The sequence below is a fragment of the Vanellus vanellus genome (genome assembly GCF_965231255.1).
Source record: "Vanellus vanellus genome assembly, chromosome: 6".
Taxonomy (NCBI): Eukaryota; Metazoa; Chordata; class Aves; order Charadriiformes; family Charadriidae; genus Vanellus; species Vanellus vanellus.
This window is the reverse complement of record NC_138911.1, coordinates 29,749,989-29,773,570: the sequence shown is the minus strand read 5'-3', so window position 1 is coordinate 29,773,570 and position 23,582 is coordinate 29,749,989. Positions and strand designations below refer to the sequence as shown.

General features: G+C 50.3%; 1 protein-coding gene across 1 annotated transcript; it reads right to left on the bottom strand.

Moving 5' to 3' along the window:
• Window positions 1-1,554: 1,554 nt before the first annotated feature.
• Window positions 1,555-22,892, bottom strand: LOC309673774 (transmembrane protein 151B-like; the record flags this gene model as incomplete). The annotated part of the gene is made up of 2 exons (XM_082485637.1): window positions 1,555-2,985; window positions 22,797-22,892. 2 exons carry the CDS (start codon window positions 22,890-22,892, stop codon window positions 1,555-1,557), a joined length of 1,527 nt encoding a protein of 508 aa, XP_082341763.1.
• Window positions 22,893-23,582: the final 690 nt, after the last annotated feature.

Genomic DNA, 23,582 nt, shown 5'->3' with positions numbered 1-23,582 from the left:
CTGTGGGATAGAGGTTTGGCAGGTGCGAGGTCCCTGGTGGGTCCTCAGTGTGGCCATAAGCTTCTTGGGTCGGTCCCTGGCTCTCAGGGGGGTCTCCGTCTGTGCCAGGAGGGCAGCCCACACCCCAGAGTGCAGCGATCCGTTCTGCCCCGGACTGGACACCTTCTGTGTTTGTCATTGCTGAGACTAATCCGATAGTTTCTGGAAGGTGCTGCACCTTCCAGGGGAAGCCTTGCGAGAAGAGCCGGCAGAAGCGGCCGGTGAGGCTGGCTCCAACCTGTGCTCCCTGCCCGGGGCTGGGGTGGCACCGCATCCCGCCTGGGAAGGTGGGAAGGTGGCAGTGGGCTACTGGCCAAAACCCCTCCCCAGGGCACAGGGAAAGCTGAGGGTAGCGTAAAGCAGTCCTGCAACTGCTCCAGTAGATGCTGTGGGTGGAAGAGCTTCCTAACAACTCCAGGCTATTGGTGGGAGGGTTAATACCATATTTACCTTTCCCTTGCCAGCCCCTCTCCTCTTGTCCAGACCGCGCTGCTCTGAGCAAGTGGTAGGAATGAAACAACCACAAACCAGACCCACAGTCCTAAAGATAGTGGCACTAACAGGGCACTGATCTACATTACGGCTCTCAAAGGTTGCTAACAGGGGTGGAGCTGGACAAGGTTAACTATGGCTGGAAACACAGCAGCGTCTCCGCTGCAGACCAGGCAGGGCAAGGTGAGCAAAGGGCTTTTTGCTTTATTGGTGTATGACACTGCTCTGGAAAGAAAGTCCTCATCATCTCTCCAGGGTGTAGCCTGTGGTTGTGTCAGCAATCAGTGACATTTGTGCCATGAATTCCCTATTTTTGCCCAATGGAAAAATAAGGAAAGACATCCTCACCAGCAAAATCCCAGAAAAATTGGAAAGCAGGAGTAAGAAAACTGAAAAAAATGAAGATGAGGGTAGAGTGAGAGGAGAACATGAAGAAATGAGAGAATAAATGACAGAAGAAGAGGAAAAAAAGACTGGTGAAAATAAAATAAATAAAAAAGCACCTCGTTTCTGGTTTGCAGGAGGTGACTCAGCGCCTGCAGATCTGACTTCTCCTTCTGACTTGACTCCGGCTGGCCGCGTGCCTTTCGCCTTGCTCTATCTGAGTGTCTTATCTTGCAGGGCATCCAAGAGGGCAAATATACTGCAAAGCACAGGCTTTATAAATCCTCCAGTGGCCACAGCAGTCAAACGCTGTGACTGAAATGGGAAAAAAAAAACAGACTAAGGGTGGGATGGGAGGAGAGGCAGTGAATGGAGGAGCAGAGACAGGGTGAGGAGTGAAAGAGTGAAAGGAGGAGGGGAACAAATGACCAGGGAGACCAGCCGAAGGAGGGGAAGAGGGTCTTCGAAATGGGGTTGGCTGTTGGTCGGAGTGACCGCATCCTCTTGCAATGGCAGAGGGAAGAGCTGAAGCCCATCCTGCCAACCTGCTGTGGAGATCGATGCTTGCAGGCTCCCTGCCGGCGGCACCTCTGCAAGCCCTGTCCCGGGGCAGAGGAGCCGAGAAACCATGGAGGGCTGTCACAGAGAGGTTTCTAGACAGGAGGAGCGCCTGACATAGAAATGCCGCCCATCGTGCCCCTCCGGCCTGTGCACGATCAGGACGGGGAAGAAGCGGGCGTCATGGTAGGTGGGGGGGTTCTCATTGACAGCCAGCTGGCTGGAGTAGGAGCAGCACTGCTCGTCCTGGCAGCCCCGGTCGGCGATGCTGCTGCTGCGGCTCCTCCAGAGGCCTGTCCTGTGGGAGCCGTGGACGCGGCAGAGGGAGAAGCGGCTGGTGTTGAGGGAGAGGCGGGAGTTGCCGCTGCAGCTGTGGAAAGCGTGGCGTGAGAAGATGGAGGAGGTGCTGGAGGCACGGTTGCAGCGTTCGCAGCCGTGGGCTGTTTCGCCGTACCGGCACACCGCATAGCTGTTGTAGGCCGGGGAGTTGGCCAGGTCCATGAGCATGGCCTCCGAGTAGCTGGGGATCAGCTGCCGGTTGGTGCAGATGTGCCACTCCAGCTCGGTGCTGTCCTGCGTGGCGTCTCGGGGCATGCGGTAGCGGTACAAGGGCTCCTCTGCTGCCGTGGGCACCGTGTACTCCAGGCCCAGCAGCTTCTCCACGTGGTAGTGGACATAAGCAGTCCGATACTCTATGAGTACCCTGAGCGGCCACGAGATCATCAGGATAGCTGCCACCCAGAAAGCATAGTGGGACACGTACCACGGGAGGTGATCCGGGTCCCCGTAGGCCATCATAAGCTCTTTGAAGTCCACGTTTTTGAGCTGCATGCCTTCCCTCACCTCCATGTAGTCATCCAGCCCTTCGATCTCCGTGAAGAAGTGAGCCCTCTGAGTCAGGTAGGAGTTCTCAGACTCAATATTGGCAAAGCTGAAGCACTTGGTGAACCTCAGCTTGGTGGCTGTGTAGCTCTCCAGGCCCAGAAGTTCCTTGGAGATGTCCTTGTATCCACAGTGAGAGTAGTCAAACTCAGCTTCAGCCACGTGGGTGTTGACCCTCTCATGGTAGACTTGTGTGGTGGTGTAGGCGTCGCCATTGCGGTACCGGGTCACCTGCCGGGTTCGCCGCACGAAGTGGTAGCTGATGGCCTTCCACCAGATGCATGGAGTGGCTTGCTGCATGCGGTTGATGCACTCATAGACACTGTCCACATCTGCCTTGTACTGGAGCTCTCTCTTGACGTGGCAGTGCCAGCACTCCACCAGGTACACCACATACAGCATAGAGAGGAAGGCCAGCGGGATATAGACATAGCCATCCGAGCATGGGCTGTCATGGTAGATCATGGACTTGCCCTTGAAGGAGCTATCAAAGCTGAGCTTGGTGACCCGGGCCAGCTGACACCAGGCCACTGCACCCAGGCAGCCATACATGAGGATGGAGAGGAGGAGACATTTCCAGTGGGACTCTCGGCACATGCAGGCGCTCAGGGACTGCTTCACGGGGCGTTGCTTCAATCACACCATCGGGAAGGGGGAGAGAAAGACAAAGAGATCAAGGAACCTGTCAGTCACACCACTTTGCACTATGCACATGGTGACTGTTGCCTTCAAGACTGTGTCTGGCTTTGCTCTCGACTGCCTGATGACTGGGACACCACCCTGTTTCATATGAACATCAATATAAACAGAAACACAGTGCTGGGGACAGAGGTCTCTGGACAAAACTCCTTCCTGGCTTCTTCCTGGCTCTGGGGAAGGAAGTTGTTTGCGCAGCAGTGACTTGCCGTGACTGTGCCCTGGTCAGACAGGCCCCTCCGCAAGGGGTGAGAGACAGGTCCCCATCTCCTTCTCCCTGCCTGGAGCCAGCATCATCTAAGGCTGAGGGCTTTGCAGCATATGAACAGCAGAAAGCGTGGGGCTGTGGACTTGCCCCTTTGCTTTGCGAGTGCCCAGCACCTGGGTTCCTGCACCGTGCTGCTGGGGAGGCTCGAGAGCAGCATCTGTTGCAGGGCTGCGGCCCCACGGGTCGTGCCAGCACAGGGGGACCAGCACTTCGTGGAGCTGGAGCTGCTGCCTGACTCAGAGCTGACTCACACCCAACCCTGAAACCTACCAAATGATCGACACCATTTTTCTTGGAGGTGAGCCATCGGGAAAATTACTAGATTCAAGCACATTTAGTTGAAAAAATTGTCAGGATTACCGCACAGTGCAGCATAGCTTCAGGCTGGTTAGAAGACTAGCTCTGACCTAAAATACCTGAAAGCTTAAGCGTTGGAGCTAAGGGTGTATGCGTGAATATTTAAAACACAGCACATCCCTTTCTTTCAAGTCCTGAAAGTTGGGCTGGGAGTAGTGCCAGAGTTCGCACTCTCGTACTCTCACTGCATCCCCGGAGATGGTGTGATTGCAGTCCTTACCCTCGCCATGGTGCAGTGAATCAGCTGCATTGTCATGCTATGTTGGGCTCTAATAAAAAATGCCAAATTGAGCCAAGCAGCTAGCGGATATGGAGTTGCCTCCTTGCAAAGAGCAGCAGCAGCATGAGTTACATTACTGGCTGACAGCTGCCCGTCTGTAGAAAGCACGTGAAGCAAGACCCCCCACTGCCCTGATAGGTAATGTGGAGGGCTGTCTGCATCCTCCTTGTTAGCGCCATCTCCCCACTAACTCTGAGGAAACGACAGTGAGAAAACAGATACACACTGATATTCATGCATCATCATGCCCTCTGCCGAGCCTGATTTCATGCAAAAATAGAAGCACACTGTTTCTTCTTCTCCCAAGGGGCCACCTCTAATGCATCAAACTGCTCTGTAGATGCCAACAGATGCTAGGTTTGGGAAATGTCTTCTCTTTCTTTCTCCAGGGATAAAGTTCTCTCCTAGTATAGCTTATCCCAGACCCACAGCAGTTAGGATTCAGTAAGTAATCTTGAACCAGAAAGGAATTTAAGGAGCAGCATCTTATGACTCACGAAATAAGTGCAGCACCACTAGAAAGAAGAGTTTACTGTCTTCTGAATTAGATGGAAGCATTGGCATCTAACCTTGCAGGGCTATGAGGTCAGATTTAATACTGCTTTTTTTTTTTTTTTTTTCTGGGACAGAGAACTACTTCCAAGTAACCATAGAGGGTTTTTTGGCTTGCTGCGAGCACTGCTAAACTAGACTTGATGCGGTTTGGTTTTGATTTCATAGCTTCTAATCTGACACTGTAAGTGCAGAGTAATTTTGTTGATTTTAGGGAGCTACACCAGTATTCTTCTGCAGGGACGAAGGGCAGAATCTGGCCCCTGATTCTTCTTGATGCATCCAGAAGGAATCTGTAAAGAATTTCTATTCTTATCCCAATCCTTTTGTATGTGTGTATGTGTCAAAATAAAGAATAATTATTCTGGGCTGTATCCTCTTTACAGTGGCCAAAATGGGCGTAGAGAAGCTAAGTGGGTTATAAAGGACATGGTACATAACTTCTCTGTAGGTAGGGCAGTGAAAAGACTGTAGTATGGGTAAGAATAAGGCTGTTTTCCTTAGCCTTTTGCACAAAACCTTGAGGTAAGCCACAAAGTGGCTTCAGGAAGTCCCTAAATCAGATGAAAAATAACTATGGGAGTTTTGGGGGTGAATCCCTGAATCTACGTGCAGTCACGGAGAGTTTCATCTCTTGAAACTCTTGTCAAATACCCACTGCTCTGTCCCAGTGTGGTTACTGCCCCAATGCAGGCTTCTGCTCCAGCCGTACACTGGACCCCAGGTTAGAGCCCTGGGCCCTCCTGACTCCTGGAAACTCCACCAGGAATTAGTCTTCTATTCTTTGTCTTTTCTTGACATGGACCTAGAGTTTTTAAGTGCTATAGTAATGCAAAACTACAGACTGCAATGAAGAATTGCAAACCTCTACCCTTTTTTTCCCCCTGAAGGTTTTCTGACGTAAAGAGAATTCTAAAAGTGAACATATCCCCACTCCAGTCACTGGAACTGTGCAGAAGAAAACAGCTGGGCAATATTCTAACACGGGAATTTAAGTTCACAGTCAGGTTTCCACAGGTACTTCTCATGTAAAATAAGATATGGTTAATACTGTGAAGAATGCCAGTGGACCCAGCAAAAGATGTCCAGCAGTCAGTTTTAACGTAAGGTGGTTACTTAAGTACTCCATGCAGCTCTGGGAACCCTGATTTTTTCTATGACTTGTTCAAAGTGCTGTCAGCCTGGCCCAGGGCACAGCCATGTGAGAGGGCTGTCCCACGTCAGTTATGACACTATTTGCCAAAGGCACTGCACTCCCCACCTTCGCTTTATCTCACTTCCCTTGACTAACAACTCCTCCGCTCTCTGCAGCTCTGTAGTCCAACTTACAACCCACAGGTTTTCTTCTGCCCAAGGGGTGATTCAACCAGCCTTACTGGTTAGGGCTATCAGTGGCCATATCGGAGTGGGCAAATGCCTCCTAATGTGCTTATCTCCATTAAATGCCATCTCCCCTTTGGGGGAGGAGGTGGCTCTGGTCTCACCAGTCCTGCAGCAGCACTGGGCTGGGTTGGCAGCAGCTCAGATGCTTGCAGGTCTAACATGACATTTCTGTATGCAGCCTCTGGAGAGACTTCAAAAATGGTCTTCAACCCAATGCACTGAAAAGGCTGCATCGGCCCAAACCAGGTTACCTCCACTATTCTTACTGCAGCCTATAAAAAAGGCAGCTTCTCCTTGAATTAGTGAAAACATGCAGCCATAGAGCCCACCGCCACATCTCTGATTCACACACCTACCAGTCCAGTTCAGCAGGGCCTTCATGTTCAAAACCCTTTGGGAAAAACACTTTTAACACTTTTTTTTTTTTTTTTTCTCCTGGCTCTTCTGATCCACTGCCTCATACCCTCCTTTGTTTCTAAGCAGATCCCACTCTCTGCAGGTCCTTGGTTATAAAAGGATCTCTCTTCCAGGGTCTATCCCCACGGCTCTCCCTGCTATTTCAAGTTCTGAATATTTTCGTCTGGTCTATATTCCCTTATTTCTCTTTCCCTTTGCTGAAATAATTATCTAACACAATTATACTGTTAGAAACATTATTAAAGTGTTTGTAAGAAAGACACGAAATAGAACATAATTACAATAAAAATATCAGACATTCAAAAATCTAATAAGGAAATATATCTTTCCATCTCTCTCTGCATAGCAAATTCATTAATATGTTAAACTAGTGGCTCCCAGACTTTATTAATTAACATACCACCTTCTTGCAAGCATGATGTTTGTGGTACTAAGTGGAATTTTCTCCTTTCTGTGCATAGTGTTTCAGATCGAAACAGGGCAAGCTTGTATTTCGGGATGAGTACAATAAATGCTTAAGGAAACTAATAATTTCCATGATAACTCGGGCCAGCCAGTGAATGGGAGTTGGGTCCTTTGAGGAATGCTGCGGGATCTGTGTTGTTTGATGTGGAATAAAAGCATAACCCCTGGAAAATGTTAATAGAGAAACATAATTGAAGAAAGCAAAGACAGAGATCCTGACAGAAAGCCAGAGCCAGAGACCATCCCAGAATAGATGGAGGCTCAGTCATCAGGTACTTTCCCTGTGAGCTAGGACTTGTGGATTTGGATCTCTAACCCAAATCAAGAGAGGTGTCCTTCCTCTCCTGCTTGTTGGGGGCTTCGCGCTGGGGGGCTTTGCTTCCAGCATTGACCTAAGAAACCTCCTGACAGAAGATAAAACAAGACACAGATTGCCAGAGAAGTTGTGGATGTCCCATCAATGGAAGTGTTCAAGGTCAGGTTGGATGGGGCTTTGAGCAACCCAATCTAGTGCAAGATGTCCCTGCCCCTGGCAGGGCGGTTGGACTAGATGATCTTTGAAGGTCCCTTCTGACCCAAACGATTCTGTGATTCTACAACCACTTCTGTGAAGAGGGATGGCTTTGCCAAATCAAATGTTTCACCCAAAAGGTCCCAAACAGCTCTGATGACAGTACAAATTGTAAAAATCTCCTGTTTTGGATGCAATATTGTGAAGAAGTTCTGAAGAATACTGAAGCCGAGCTGTCAGTATTAGTGTTTATGAATTTCAAGTCGTGTTAAAAACGCATGCTGTAAGTAACGTCTTGCTATGCTCTGGCATGCTGCTGAACAGCTTTCAGAGGCCTCCCTTCTCATCACACCTGATTGGATTGGGAACTCCTGCTAACTCTCACCCAAGCTATCCATAAGCACAAGCCAAAATCCACTTTACTCTTCCACACTTAACAACAAAATATTCCCCAAATTCTTTAGTAGATCCCAGCATGAATGAGGAAAACGCCATGGTTAGGAAATGACAGGGAAAGAGGTCGGCAGGGCTGGGGGTGCCTGTGCTGGGGGCCTTATGGAGAGGGACAAGGGTTGGGGACAGCGCTGCACTGAGCTGTCCCCTGCCCCAGGCGGTTGGCTCCGCAGTGCTGCTCCATGTTTGTGTTGGGGTTTATTTGGCCTGTCATTCCCAGAAAGCTCGGGCAGAGCATAGGATCAGCGTACCAGGTAAAAAGAAGAGGCAGCTCCATGTCCTCCCATGGTGTGTTTTCTGCCTGGTGGCGCGGAGCCTCCTGAGACACTAAATGATAGATGCTATTTAATTTGTTGCTAGAAAATAGTCTGGAAAGCCCTAACTGCCAACAAAGAACTGGAATTTCAACTGACACCTGTAGCAGACAGGAGTTTCCAGGCTGGCAACATTTCGATTATTTCTCTTTCAAGAAAGTTCCGTGCAAAACTTAGTTTGCAAATGATAAAACATCCAGGCAGTGGCTGAAAGGGCCACTGCCTTCAAAGACACCCTCCAATGGCAGATGCTCGAGATCAAAAGCAGGTATGCAAGGACTGGCGTGGAGCCTCCCTCACGCAGGCACACACACCCAGCGCTCGCCCTGGCTCATCGACAGCCAGGTCGGGTTCTGGCGGCAGCAACCATAATTAAAATCATTAAAACGTGCTCTGTGTTGTAGCAGTGTGCAAATTTGGACTGTTAATTTCCCCTACTCTAAAGGGGTGGAGAGAGAGCTGAGAGGGAGTGCACGGTCCCCTGTTTAGCAGCTGGAGCCGAGCGTGCTCTGGTGGCAAGAGCAAGGGACTGGTGGCCAGGGTTTCGGCTCTCTGACCCATTCCTTGACTTCTTGCAAGTGACTAGAATTAAGATGTAGGCAGGTAAGCTGTAGCTGGTAACCACTCTAAATGAGCCTGCAAGTGACTTCATTGGGGGTGGCCAGGAATGCAAAAAATTACCTCCCCTCAAACCCCGAATTTCTCCTTAAAAGGCATATTTGAAATGTAAGACTGATGCTAGAGAACCAGAACAACATATTTCTGGGTGCAGAAATTGTGCTTGTGTCTCTAGATCCCTTCCTCTTCACGAGTACCTAAGAACTACGGTACATAAGAACCACTGAATTTCCTGGGGCACAGGTCCAGGTGGTCTGGGTGTTCCCATTCTTCCAAGCAAGCCCCCCTGTTAGCAGGAGGAGGAAGGGCCATGCTCAGAGAAGCTGATTCCACCAGCTGAGGTTTTTAGGTGCCTAACCTGAAACTCTGGCTCCTGTTTTGCCAGCGATGGCTCGCTGCTTTTGTTGACCTCTGGATACAAGTACGTCTGATAGCAGGACTCACCCACTAGCCATGCGGCTGTCCCTCAGTGATGCTGGGGATCCTTGTCATACAGTAAGCAGCCAGACGGCTCTTTAGCACTTACAGGCAATCATAGAAATTTCTCCTCTCAACTTTTCAAGGCTATTCTGGGTCAGGAAGGTTCAGCTATTACAACACAAACTACATTTACACCTCAAGACTGGGAGACACTACACCTTCTCCCCGTAGCTCCTGTATCCCAATTTCACTCTACAGTCCTATGTACAGCCCAGTAACTAGTGGTTGGTAAAAGCTCATCCTCCATAAAGACACTCTGCTTTAACTGATAGACTAAAAGAAATGAAGAACCTGCAATCCCTTTTGTAATTTGTTCTGGCGATGACATTCTACTGCCATTGTAATTTTGTCTCACTTCAGCCCACATTCATGGCAGTGGGGATGCCCATTCTCTGGGTGACGAGACTGCCTTGTCTTTCTGAAGATACTTCTTCATTCTAATTATGACACCTCTCAGCCTTCTTTTTGACAATTTAAATGGGTCAAGGTCTTGAAGTCCTTCACTGCACAGCCTTTTTTCTAGCTCTTTTTGGTACACTGCTCTCTCTCCAGCACCTTGAGATCCTTCCTAAATGTGTACCCTGCAAGTGGATACAGGACTTCAACACTTATCTCACTGGCATCATATCAAAACATAAAATACCTCCCATTCCCACTCATCCCCTTTTTTCCTGTCTCCAAGAGTTACATTAGTAGATTTTTGCCCAGCACCTCTCTGGGAGTTCATGTTTAGCCATTCACCTGCCTTGCTCTCAGGTATTTTTTGAGTCACTGTTTCTGAGGACAGCTGAAGGGTTGGCTGCACTCTCCACCCTGAAATGTGTAACTTCAGATTTGGCTTTGGATTGAATAATGAAATTACCAAATGAAGCAGATCCCTCTGTAGGACTGTGCTCGTCTCATCATTATAGACCAGCCTGCTAATGTTTGTGCCAACTGTAAATGTTACCAGCAGTGATTTTATGCTTAATTCCAGTGGATAGTGTCAAATCTGGTAATTATTCTGGCAGAACTCTGCCAATCTAATGGCTAAATACCCCATTAACTTATACAAGACAGCTGTCTTCACAGAGCTAAGTGTCAGTCACAAAAACAAGGCTGTGGGCGTTACGTGGACACTGAGGCGCTCCTCACACTTCCAGTGCTCACTGCCAGGAGTAATCCCACATGCAGCTCTAGATACAATACTAAGAGAAACCCTCCCAAAGCTTCAGTGGAGCACATTATCACCTAGCTTGCTGTTGCTGTACGCTCTTCATCAGTAACTGCATCTTACCTCAAAAGTAGCTGTATGGGCAGTGTGGGCTTGAAGCATCTCTTCTTTTTCTAGATGCCTCAGTACTGCTTACGGCATGCAGATGGTTATGGTGACAATGATAAACCTCTTGTTTTGTCCACTTCTGATTTTGACTGGCAAAATAAATTTGAACTGAAAGTTGCCAAACTGACCCCAACAGAGGGGGAGAAATAGTCTGCAAAGTCCAAAGGATATAGACCAATCTATTTTGGAGTTACAGTCTTTAAAAATTTGATACATAATTTTGCCTTATGTTTACTATTTCTCTGTAGCTCCTTATTGACAAAATGGATTTTTCCTCTTCTGTCAGACTTCATGCTTCAGTCTCCTTGAAAACTCCAGCATGAGCTGTATAAGCAGAAAATATGCTGCCACAGCATGAATTTATTCTAATGTTTGTTTTGTCGACAGTTTGGGGCCCAAGTTTGACTGTCTCTGATTCGCAGAGAGATATCTGGGTTCCCCAATTTCAAAAGCATTAAAATTCTCCTTCAGGGAAATCATCCAAAAACATTTCCTGTCCTTCTAAACCCCACATGTAAACGTGTTTGCCCTTGGTGGCTGACCTCAAGAGCTGCAATTTTGCTGGAGCAAAATGCTATCATGTCTAGAATGAAAGAATGAGAGAAAACAGAGGTTAGCGGAGATGTGGCCCGAATGGAAATAAAGAAATGAGAGGGAAACACAGGGGGTGCCACCGAGGCAGGGGAAGGGCGCTGGCAGGTGAGGATGAAGACCAACCATCCTGGGCAGGGGCAGGAGGGAATCGGACCCAGAGAAAGGACCTGGGCAAGGTTGAAATGGGGGAAACACTGAACCTGACAGCACCAAAGCATCATACGAGCCAGCAGTCCTCCTGGCCCACCTATGACCTGGAAAGCAGAACTCCTTAACAGCTGCTTTCTCGCCATTGGCAGCTTCTCCAAAAAACAGATCTATGCCCCTATCTCACAGCCTGGGTGGTGGGATAAGGTTGTGCTAAATTGAGGTAGGGACTCCCATGGAAGCAACAGCGTGTTGCAGGGCTAACACTGCAGCTGCGTCTCAGCGAGATGTGCAGCATCACAGCCTGCTCCTGCTCTCTGCCAAGACCTGGCTTCAGGGCTACAGGGTGACTTTATCACTGTCTTCAGCAACAAAATGACCCCGCAGCTCAGGATGTGAGCAAAAAGTCAATCTTATATTTTATTTTTCTCTTTTATTTAGCAAGAATAATCTTCCCGTTCATGGGGAAAAAGGAGTGGGGGAAAGACTGACATAGGGCTGGAAGAAAAGAAAAAGAAGTAGAGAAGCAAGAAGACAAAAATATGGATAAATTAATGCCAGTCACAATTTCATTTGTCTCCGCAGATCTATATAAGTGAGGAATAGATCCCAATGAGATACATGAAAGGGAAAGAATAATCAATAACCCCAAGGCACACACTTTGGCAGGTGGTGACCTGCCTGGATGAAAGCAAATTTTTGTCTATACCTACGAGACCTCTTCCATCTTGATGAAGAGAGAGAAGTGGAAAATATTCCACCTCCTGATGGACATGGCAGGACATAACACAGAAAGGACCACCAAGTGAGTCCTTGCTTGGCAAGCCCTAGGCTGTGCTGTTAACTGTAACTGAGGTGAGCTCTGACACGAGGACCAACCTCTGGTGCTGAGAAAAGCTTCACCATTTGTGCAGTGGACAGGGTGATGCAAGAAGAGCAAGGAGATCTCTACCCTCCTTCCCCAAGCAGCCATAACAGACATGGGTGCAGATATCTTCCAGCTCCTGAGGTGATCCTGGTGAAAGCCTGGCGCAAGAAGTCTGGGGTGTCCAGGGAGGAGACAATTGCAGGACAAGAGTCAGAGTACAAGCTCTTACTGCCTTCCGGGGCCAAATGAACTCCTAGGTTAGATACTCATTGGTATGGTGAAGAAGGAGCCTGCAGGGCTGTGCTAAACCAGACGTTGGTGTATGATGGGCAGAAGTGCTCCTCTCCACCAGGTGACCCGATCTGGGCTCTGCATGGGGCATTGATAATAAGGCCTGGTAAGGGAAAAGGGAGATATTACAACAGTCACCTCATAAATCCCTTCCTGGGGAGCCTGAAACAAAATTCCTCCTGCTATCCATCTTGAATGGCAAGAAGCCCATTACCCCTAGCTCACGCTGAGCCAGCAGCAAGTGCTCTCAGCGTGGCTGCCACCAGGGAGGGAAAGGAAAATATAAGGGATAGAAGGCAACAGAAAAAGCCATTTTGCATCAAAGAGAATTCCCCTCCAGTCCTTGAACACGTAGCACATTTGTTTGCTGCATGCGTGGTTTGGGTACGCCATTTGTTCTGCCATGAAACCTTCTGTGAGAATGAAAACTTCCTGCAGGTGGGGGCCATGACGTCAATGCCAAGCAGAAATGATGTTACTTGGTTTAAAAAGAATAACCTGCATACACTCCACGTGTTTGTAGCATCACTGACGCAGGCATTCGCTTCGGCAGTTGCCCTCCTGTGGTGAGCACTGATCACTTGGTTTCTTGTTGTTTAAGTCACTGCAGAGATTTAATCTCATATTTCCATTGATGGAGCTGTCAGAGGGAACATCTCAGGGTGGGAAGGTGCACAAAATGATAGCATTAAATTCTCTCCCCAGCAGAGCCTATTGCAGGACAAGACAAACCTTGAAAAGGCACAAATCTTGCTGATTCATCTGAATTTCAGACACTAGGACTCCCCCTGAAGTACTGTACAAACGCAGCCTGTTATTTCACACCATTCACCCTCATGAATTCAAGCCACCATCTGAAGAAGAGGAAAGCAGAGGTCAGGACAGGAGGAGCCTTCAGTCCTCTAAAACGTCAGATTCAGCAGTAGCTCTTGCAGGATACTTTTGCATTCTTCAAGCAGAAATAAAGGAAATCCCCCCCCAAAAGAAAGACATTTGGATCCCAGCCAATATATCGCAGCACAATGGGAAAGCTGCTCAGTAAAATACAAGGGTACGTATGTGAGTGGCGTGAAGAATTTGGCCTTAGCCACATCTGCTGGTGATGCTCCCACATGCTGCTCCAAGGAAAGCCATGCAGTTGCATCTTCAGTGCCAAGGAGCCTAGCAACACAGTGGTCACCGTTTGCAAAATAGAAATCAGGGCTATTTTTGTAGCAGCTTCCTACAAGCTCACAAAAATGCTACACTAACAAAATTCTCCCTTTTCCCCCCAAATTGCTGATGTTGCTGCCACTGGCTTTTGACTCAGCAGCAACACAAAGAGCATATTCTGGGGGCAGAGGATTTTTCCCAGTACCGTTAATGCTGGGAATGAGTTCACTGGGAAAGAAAAGCTGGGATACGAGCTGCTTTAGAGCAAGTGAGAAGCTCCAAGAATGGTTCTTTTTCCTACACTTTAAGCATACCCATCAGACTTAGCTCGTATTCCCTACTCCCCCACCTTGCGTATCAGTGGTTCCTAGTAGACACAGGGTAAATTTTACAGGTATAACAATGTGGTTTACCTCAACCCTTATCAGTCAACCAATAAAAGCATCACATATCCTCAGGAAAGCTCCTGGGATGCAGTTCCCAGCCACTGCCAGATTAGCAAGACCGAGTCACTGGCATGAGCCATAGCTGTGCCGCTCGGTATTTTGCAGCTTGCCTCATGCCTAGCCAGCCACTTGCCCCTCACCGTAGCCAGCGGCCAGCCCTGCTGCACGCAGGTTTCTGGGCAGGTGCCCTCGCCCCTGCTCCTGCACTACAGGGAGCTCCTGGAAGGGCTGAGGGCAGTGTGCGTCCGTCCATCCATCCTGCAGCTGAAGAGCAGAGTGATGCTCACCTCGGCAGGAGCAGGCTCCAGTGTGGTCCAGCCTGTGAAAGCCAGACCCAGCTCCCTGCACCCTTGGACAAGCCACAGGGGACAGAGAGGTACCACAGCCCCTGGGGATCAGCTAGGTGCAACGTGCTGATGGCACTGGTGTTACCCACGGCTTCGTAAGGGAAAACTGACACCAGCAAAGGGAAAACAGGAGGGGTGGTGGGACCAGCTCCCATCGCTTCAGTCTGGGATGGATGGGGACAGCAGGGACGGGAGAAGGGCAGAGTAGGTAGCTGCCGGCTTCTATGTGCTTGACGAAGTCCCAGCTGGGTTCAACAAGAATCCTGTAATACCTATTCTGCACCCATCTCTGCTCACAAGATGCAGCGCTCTGAGGGAGGAGAGAAGCAAGCGGCGAGAGGAGGCTGGTGGTGCTTGAGCAGGTGTATTTTCTCCTGGGCTGTGCAAACAAGCAGCCTGCAGTAGTGGATGTTAGAGCCATAGTTCAGGGGTGTACTAAAGCTTGTTCCTTCCCAGTCCTGGGTCCCTACGGTCGCAGGTGCTCTCCCCATTTTTGCAGAGTGTGTGTCCTCTGCTCTACTGTTCTCACCACTGCCACAGTGTGTCCTGATCAACCTTCCCTCAGTCTCAACATGGGGAAGTGAGGGACTGACCTGGAACCAGGCTGGACAACAGCCACAGACCAGTTTCCGGAGGGGGAAAGCAGGGGGGCGGGAGGAGACAGCCTTGTGAGGAGGAAGCCTGAGGAGTCTTAGTTCCTCACCAGCTATTTGCAGCTTAGTCATTGAATGCCTCCGTTTAGAGACTGAAAATGAGAAAAATAGTTCATCATTATTAATAGCATTTAATCTTTGCTTACTCTGAAGGAACACTTTGAGATTTAAATGGGGGATAGAAATATCTCTCGTCATCTGAACAAATATGAGCTGGGATTGATCCAAGCTCCAGGGAAGTCAGGGGAAGTCTTTTAAAGTGAACTGTGAATCAAGCTTTGTCCAGAACCACAAAGTTTTGTTTTTATTCTCACTTTCTTGCAAAGCTGTCCTTTTACCTAGCAAAACCAGAACAACGTGGCTCTGTGACTTGACCTCTCAACCTCCAGCCTTCCCATTTCCCACCTGTGACCTCCCAGTTGGAGCCTACCAGCCCCGCTTCAGCAGAGGACCTGCCAGCCCCGCAGTGCTGGGCTGGTGTGGCTCAGGCTGTGGCCGTGCCAGGTCCCTTGCACTGCTGAGCTGAGCATCCCTCACAATGACACCCAGCCGCTGCTCAGGCTTCACATGCTCTGTCAGATTTGGGGAGTGTTGTTTTCCCGTCTCAGCACCTTTTTGAATGCAGCTGGGACCTCAGTGCCATAATTTTTTTTTTTTTATAATGATGCTCCTGTTAAGATGAGGTAGTATCCCAGCAGCTAATGCTTCCCTGTGAGAAAAGAGGCTTCATCATAAATACCACTTCTCTCTCCCTCTTGCTTCTCTCTTCTGCCTCTGCAACACATTCTGCAATAACATGTGACAGCACAGCAGGTGAAAGCTTCTCTGGAAATTCATTTAAACACCTAATGGTTAAAAGGGATCCTGGGAGCCAGGACACATGGATTTTATTTCTTGACTTGACTTTGACCCATGGCATGGTTTCAGCACACCTTTTTGTACCCCCTGAAGACACTGAAGAAACAGCATTTATAAAGTGATTTCACATGAGCATTGCAGCAGCACTCTCCAGAAAGACGTCTCATCTGCATGTGAGCTGTCACATCCTGTGACTCCAAGTACCAGCTGGTGGCAATCAGAGGATTTAGCTCCTGCCCTGGCCTGCTGACAGACAGTCCCCTGCAGAGGACCAGGGCACACCTCAGGCCTGCAGACAGACTGTCATTCCCACCCTTTCAGCATGTGCCCTCACTACCCTCTTCCTCCATCAGGCACTGGCACTTCTGGCTGGCCACCTCACCTCCAGGCAGCCACAAGGGGGTCGTTCTCCATCTTTTTGGTCCTCAGAAGGACCCCCATACTGGCAGGACCCTACTGGCAGGTGGTACCACCCCAGCCTCCATGGTGGTCAGTGCTCTCCCTGCCCATCGCAGGGTGGGGAAGATGGCACGGCTTGTGCCTGTGGGTGCTCAGGCTCTTCTAGCTCTTGTCCTCCAGGACACACTGGGCTGGTTTGCGAGAGCCACTCAAAGTAAGATGCCGATGCCTCATGCTGAATCACTTTTGTTACCACACTAATCGAATGTTGTACTCCACAATTCCCAGTCCAGCTCCTAAGGGCAATCAATCGCATGGGTATGAAGACAGCCTCCAGCCATAAATGCGTTGCCACAAATCACTTCTCTCCCGCAGACAAATGCGCTGTGACCTGCAGAACTCTCTGACTGAGACCATCCTCTTTCCTGGTAAGGCCAGGTTATGCAGACTCTACATCTGCAAGTCACCCCAATTACCTACCGTTAGCTTCCTTGCCAGGAGCGTGGCCCTTCCTGACCTAGTCTCTGCCCTTTGCTGTCAGCTCCCACCGGTCCCCGCTCTCACCAGCCAGCTGTTTCCAGCCCCTGTCCTCCCTGTATTACCAGTCTTTCCTTAACAAGGCCTCCGCTGGCTGGATGCTGAACTGGGATGTGCAATACCTCAGCCGTGTAGAAACAGTGCTTCCGCGTGAGCTGGGATTGCCTGTACGTCATTCACCCGATGTAAAGCCACAGAAGTCAAAACCTCAGGCATTTCGTGGGGTGTAAGCCCCTCCGTCCTCTCCCGGTGGCACACGTGGCACTCTGAGAGCGGCTGCCAGGTACACCAGACACCGCTTCACAACCTTAACTCCGCTCCGGGAAGGCTGCCAGCCTCCCGGTGCTGCCGAGTTGCCGGCGCCACGCGCAGCCAGGCTCCTCCAGCCTTCCCACTCGCCATCTGTCCTGCTCGCTTCAAGGCACTCTTCCTCCTTGCTTTTGCGGACGCGGATGAGACGTGCATTGGGCGGAGTGGGCAGCGCCCAGGGAGGAGGCGGTTATGGGGGGCTCTCAGAGACAGCCCCTACCCCTGACCGGCACTGTGGGCTCCTGCTGGCAGAGACCCTGCCAGCACGGCTGCAGGCAGTGTCCCCGCCGTAATGCCTCGTCGGCCATTCTGTGCAAAGCTGTTTAAATGAAGTTACCCGGTTCGTGTTTTGGGTAGTTAACAAAGCCATTATATAGCAAGTGACCTCAACAAAGTTTCACTATGCGCTATTTTTAAATTTATAGTCCTTAAGCTCAGAGGAGCCTGATGAATGATTAGAGTCTGAAAATGAACTATATTTTCCATGATTAGAACTTAAAAACTAATTAACTACTTAACCATGCTTTTCCGAAAAGTAGAACTCCTGCTTTAAGTGAAAAATCAAACACAGCCTTGTCTGTAGTGTCACAAGTGTCACTGTCACAACTGAAAGGCCCTTATAGTGCTGACGATAGCTCAGCAGCCACTATTTTTGGTGTTAACTCACTACCATGTGTTCAGACACACCTAGAAACAAGTATGGACTACTCGGGGACATTTCACTCTTTTAATCTTCATTTCCGCAGTGTTCCTGGTCACTGGCGATGCTTTGAGCTATTTTCTTCCAAGGCATAGAAACAGATGAGAGGACGCCTCCTGCTCTGTTCCCAGGGAGAAGATACCTCCTACCCCACTCTTGCAATGGCTTGCACTGATTGAAAAGCATCCTTGGTATCTACACTTCCCTTCTGGTGGGAGATCATCCTCTGGGGTCTCTGAATTAAGAAAGGGAGAACAAGGAGAGTATTTGGGTCTTCAAAAAAGTGTACAGACCCATTGCTTTTCCACTGTTATCAGGTGACTGTCCATCCACCTGAGAGAACAGCAATAGAAACCAGGTGTGGAGAGGACCTACCACAAAGTCACCTAGTTTCTCCTGTGAGGCAACATCTATATACTTAACAGCTATTTGTCTAAATTGTCCTTATAACCCTCCAATGGTCCAGCCCAGTGCTTGACCGAGAAAATTCCCTTGCTGGAGGGAATTGGGAAAGTCAGCCAGAAGGAGCAACTCCCTTCAGTCTGCCACGGCGGTGAGGGAGCACTATCTGTTGGAGAGGATGGAAGACTTTGCCTGCAGAAGCTCACACAGCTGGAGCCCAGGCTGCCCTTCAGAGCTCAGACACATCCATTTGATGTTCCCTATCTATTTTTTTAAAACTCTTGACAGCTTCTCATGTGAAGTGCAGAGAAGACAGCCAACTTCAGGGCACTAAGAACAGACACGTGATCAGAAGGTAAAGTGGGACAACAAAAAGAACAAAAGCAGAAAAAAGATGCAATGCCTCAGCACGGATTTTTTTATGACAGGATCTGCAATGCAAATATTGCCTGGAACTGCAGGATCATGAAAAAATGCTTTCCAGTGCCTCCGATGCCACTACTGCTGCACTTCGTCTCTATGAGAGCGACCATTTGGATCAAGGAATGAGATGCACTCCTTGGTTTATGTCAGCTGAACGAATGGGCAGGAGAGGTAGAAAGGGCTTGTCCTGTTTGACCCTCACACAAGAGGGGAATACTGTGCACTGCATAAAGAATAACTAGTCAATCATACTCGCTTGGGATGGTGACAGTCTTCCACCAGACTAACCAGCAGCTATCATTCAGGGTGTGAGCTGAGCAGATCTCTTGCAACAGTTTTGGAAGAGCTGAGGGGAAGGAAAAGCGGAGCTTCCCCAGAAGCCACATCTCATGTTTCCTGCTCTCCTCTGAGCAGAGACCATTGGGTTAGTGTCCTGTGCAGCTCTTGGCAGGGAGGTTTACAAAAGAAATAGCCCCTCTCTGGTGACTGGTACCCAATGGTCCCATGGCAGGGAACAACATTAACCTCTATCACAGGCCCTGTGCCCTCTCATCTCCATCCCCTGCTCCTGGGTTCATTTCTCTTGAGCACAGAAGTCTTGGGGATGACAACAAGCCTCTAGAGGAAGAGGAGCTCTCCAGAGAGGCAGTGGGGAGCAAATGCACTCCTGCAGATCTACGAGGGAGGGGAGCTCATCAGACCATGGGGATCTGCTGGTGGAGAAGGTGTACCTCCAGCAGGCCTGATAAACCTCAGGGGGTCACTTCTTCAGTTGGTTGCTTCCTCCCCCATACTCTCTGCCCCATGAGTATGCCTCAACCCATAGATGGGGACAATTTAAAGCTACCCGGTCTAAGTTCTAAAGGGCTTTATGCCTGATGTTTTCAATGCCATAAAATAAGCCTTGACAAATAAAATAAATAGGTTTGATGTTCATACTGGGGGAAAGAGATAAAAAAGCTGGAGAACTAAACGGAGTTAATCCCTCAAGTAAAGAATCTCTCCAGTGGCATGCTTAAGATGAAAGGATCCAGCTATCTTTTGACCTGACAGTCCGTAGCCTATAAACAAGCAATATAAGTATTTTCTTTACTTATAACAGCCCTTGGTGCTGTTGTGACCACAAATAGCACTTTTGAAACAAGCGCCTGTTGCATTTTGCATTGGCAATAAGAGGCAGATAAGACAGTTTTAAGTGGCCTCTCTCTGCTGTAACATCTCCATCGGTGAGCTGATGACCATGGGTTTCAGGAGCATCGACCCGCGAGGCTTTCCCCCTTTTATTTAAATAGCTTAACTGATTACATTATGTCATGCCCAATTAAAGTTCTTACATACAGAAAAGAAGATAAAACCGGGCATGGCCAACTGCTGTTCGACTCTGCTGGTACAGACAAGACAAATACGTCTTTCAAAATGTCAAGTGGCTGCTTTCAGCTTTCTTCAGTGATTACTTGGCTATAGTAGCAAATAAATGATGTTTGTACTCACCGGCTTCACTTTCCTGAAAAAGAAAAACAATTTCCAACTAAGTTTTAAAGATTCAAGTATTCAAGACCATTTCACGATTGAGGTGTAAATTGGCAGAAATGCAGAAAAGTCCCTACCAACTCTTCAGTGTAGGTGTAGGCTGTCACAGTAACAAGTAAGAGAAGAAAAACCACCAGCCCACAGCTTAACTGGGGCAGTACAGAGCAGCAGGTTCTGCTACCTCAGGGAGGAAAGAAAAGGTAAATATGTCCAGAGAATCAATCTACACCAGTAACTGCTGAAATATTTGCAAAAACACGTCCTTTACATTGCCTCCCCTCAAAGATCTTGATTCTTTTTTGCAAGAGTTGATGGAATGGTAAAACCCTACACCACCACCAAAAGCACATCTGTTCCAGATCATCCAGCTCGAGCAATCGATATCTTAACAGGAAAAAAAAAACAATCCAGAATACTGGCAGCTAATCCGAGGGCTTGCTCTGATGTTCAGTAAAGTCAGCAGTAAACCTAAGTGGCCCTTAGCAGAAGAGGACGAGGGCCGTGGCAGGTAAGCGAACTGCCTCTCTCTTTCTTGCTCCACAGCTGCACTGTCCTGCTTTCAAGAATAAAAACTTAGAATTCAGACACATTCTCTATTACCAGCTCAGGGTTTTATCTCACACTGATTTATTGCCCAATAAAGGCAATTTTTAGTCACTGTTAAGATTTAAGCCCATGCATTTGATCTAAGTGAAATCCATAAATGACAAGACTAATAGAGAAGTCCATGAAATGCTGATTTAATAGTGGGCATTTAAATGCAACTGCAGGTCCAAGCACAAAAAGACTATTTACATGGACATGAAGAAAGCATGAGGAAAAGACCAATATTGTAGGACTGCAGTGTTAAGATATCACTGTCACAGGCATTTGAGATATAGACTGAAATGTGCAAATGTTTGTGTTGGAACAGAAAAAAAACTGAGAACAGGATGAGTGAAGCAAGATAGAATGTGCTCAGCAGAGAGATCAAGTGCTCTCATGTCTCGAAATGGCTTGGATGTTTTTACGGTGGACTACTTATATTGGAAAGCCTTCTGTAGCTCCTGGTCATAGACCAAATAAATCAAAAAATCCCTTCCAGCATTAACCGTCTATTGATCTTCTGCAGGGCTGTAATTACATTGGGGAGCTCTACCGTTGGAACAGCAGCTGTATTCTGGATCCAGCCACAGCTCTTCGCAGTGAACTGTGTCACAGGTGTTTAAAAAGCAATTGTACAGGAGAAAACCCTAATTTTCACCCAGGGAGGACAGTTTTTTCAACCTGAGCTGCAAAGTCAATTTTCTGTTATAGGTACTTTAAAAACTGCTGCTTGGTTTTAGCCTAAGTATACTGCAGCTTCATATAGGCTTTGTTGAGGCTACTGGATTCTGAGTACAGGACTATGAGGCTGTTGATGAGCCATGGGACCCCTTAACAAAAGCTTTAAGTAGACTAACTGCACACAGCAATGTTCCGGGGTTGCTTTCACTTCTGTTTTCATTTTTCTCTGCCTGCTTTGAGGCTGCTCTCTGCATCCCTGGGAGCAGGTACATTTGTTTTTAACTCCGTATTATGAAGAAAGTTCAGTCAATTTCATGATTGGCACATGGATTACAGGATGTACATGGCAGACCTGTCAAAACAGTTGGGAGTGAAGGCTACATTAGGTGTAGAAGAAAATCTCAGGCATTCCTAAGAGAGGACAGCTTGCTGTCCCGAATGTGCAGGATTGTACATGCATTGTCACCTACTGCCACAGAGCCCTGCGGTTCTGTCTGGCCGATGCCTTGTGGCTCAGGATTTTTTTGTGTCAACACTCAGACACATCCGTCATTCCCTCCCTATGATGTGCAAGGCCACGGTAAGCGCTTCCCAGCTGATCTGAAGAAACATATTAAAGCCGTATTTCCTACAGTGTGTTTTCTATCGCAGATCACGCAACAGGAATGCCTAGGCCCCAAGGGAAAAGGAGAGGGACAACCTCCTCCTTTGGCCCAAAACACCTGAAAGCCTCGGAGCCCCGGCTGCAAACCCCTTCTCAGGCTCAGTGTGCCCCTCCTGCCAGTTACACCACCGCCTCGCACAGCTCCAATATTCTTGCCCGTTTCAGAAGTCCCAGGGCAGCAGGAGGCTCTCCCAGCCCAAACCTCAAGGGGCTTATCTACCCCAGCTTCCACTGGCCAGGCCCCCTGTCGCCGAGGTCCGTCACTCCCCACCCCCCCCCAGCCCCCCCCCCAACTGCACCGTTTCGGTGCGGAGCCGCTGGCCGAGGGGCCGAGCCGCCGCCCCGACCCCGGCACCGGCCGCAGGGCTGCGCACCGGGGCACCGTCGGTAAATCCCCGCATCCAGCGGCCGCCTCACCGGCCCGGGGTGGGATGGGGAGGCTCGGCGTGGCCGCGGGGGCGGGGGGGGTCCCACCGGCGGCCCCGGCACCGCATCGCGCACCGCACCGCGGCGCGGCTGCAGGTAGCCGGGCTGTGGCTGGCTCCCCCCCAGCTCCGCAGACACCCCCGGTCGGGGCACCCTCCTCCTCCCCCCGCGGCTCCCCGGTTTCTCCCCACGCCCGCCCCGCCATCCCGCACCCCCGGCCCCCGCGGCGGGGATGCCTTTACCTCCTCCCCACCTCCCCGCCGGTCTCCCCCGGCCCGGCCCGGGGTGGGGCGGGCGCCCCCGCCGCCGCTCACCTCCTCCCGCACGGCGGCGGCGGCGGCGGCCCCCGGCGCAGGAGTGCTGCCCGGCCCGCTCTCAGCAGCCGCCTCGGCTTCCCCCTCCGAGGACATCCTTGGCCATCACCGGCGGTGGCGGTGGCGGCGGCGGCGGAGGGGGCTGTGGGGCCCCGAGACGGCGGTGCCCCCCGCGGGCCGCCCCCCCGCGCCGGGGCCGGGGCCGGGGCGAGCCGCCCCCCGCGCCCAGGGCCGCCCCGCCGGGTGCTCCCGGCTCCCTCCACCATCCCAAGCAGGCGGGCAGGGAGGGAGGGAGGGAGGGAGGCGGCGGAGGGGAGGAGAGAAAGACGAGGCGGAGGGGGGGGGTGCCCCTGCCGCTCCCGGCCCCCCTTAGGTGGGCAGGCGATCGCCCGGCGGCTCCCGGCGCTCCTCTGCGGGCGGCTGGGAGCTGCGGGATGCCCCCTCCCCTCCCGAGGGACACGCCCCGAACCCTTACCCTTCCCGGGGCGCCCTGTTCCTTCCCCTCCCAGGGATGCCCTTTCCTGTCCCCCTCCCCGCGGTGCCCCCTCCCGTCTCCTTCTCGGGGCGAGCTTCGCACCCCCTCCCCTGCCTTCCCCCCCCTCCCCACCGGGCACCCCCCTCTCAGCGCATCTTCACGCCTTCGCCGCCCGCAGCTCAGCCCCGGCCACCTCTCCCGCCTTTCCCCGGAGCCCGCACACCCCCCGGGCTGGCGGCGGCACCCCTCGGCGGGACGCGGCCGGCAGCAGCAAGAGGAGGAGGAGAAAGAGAAGGAGAAGGAGGAGGAGG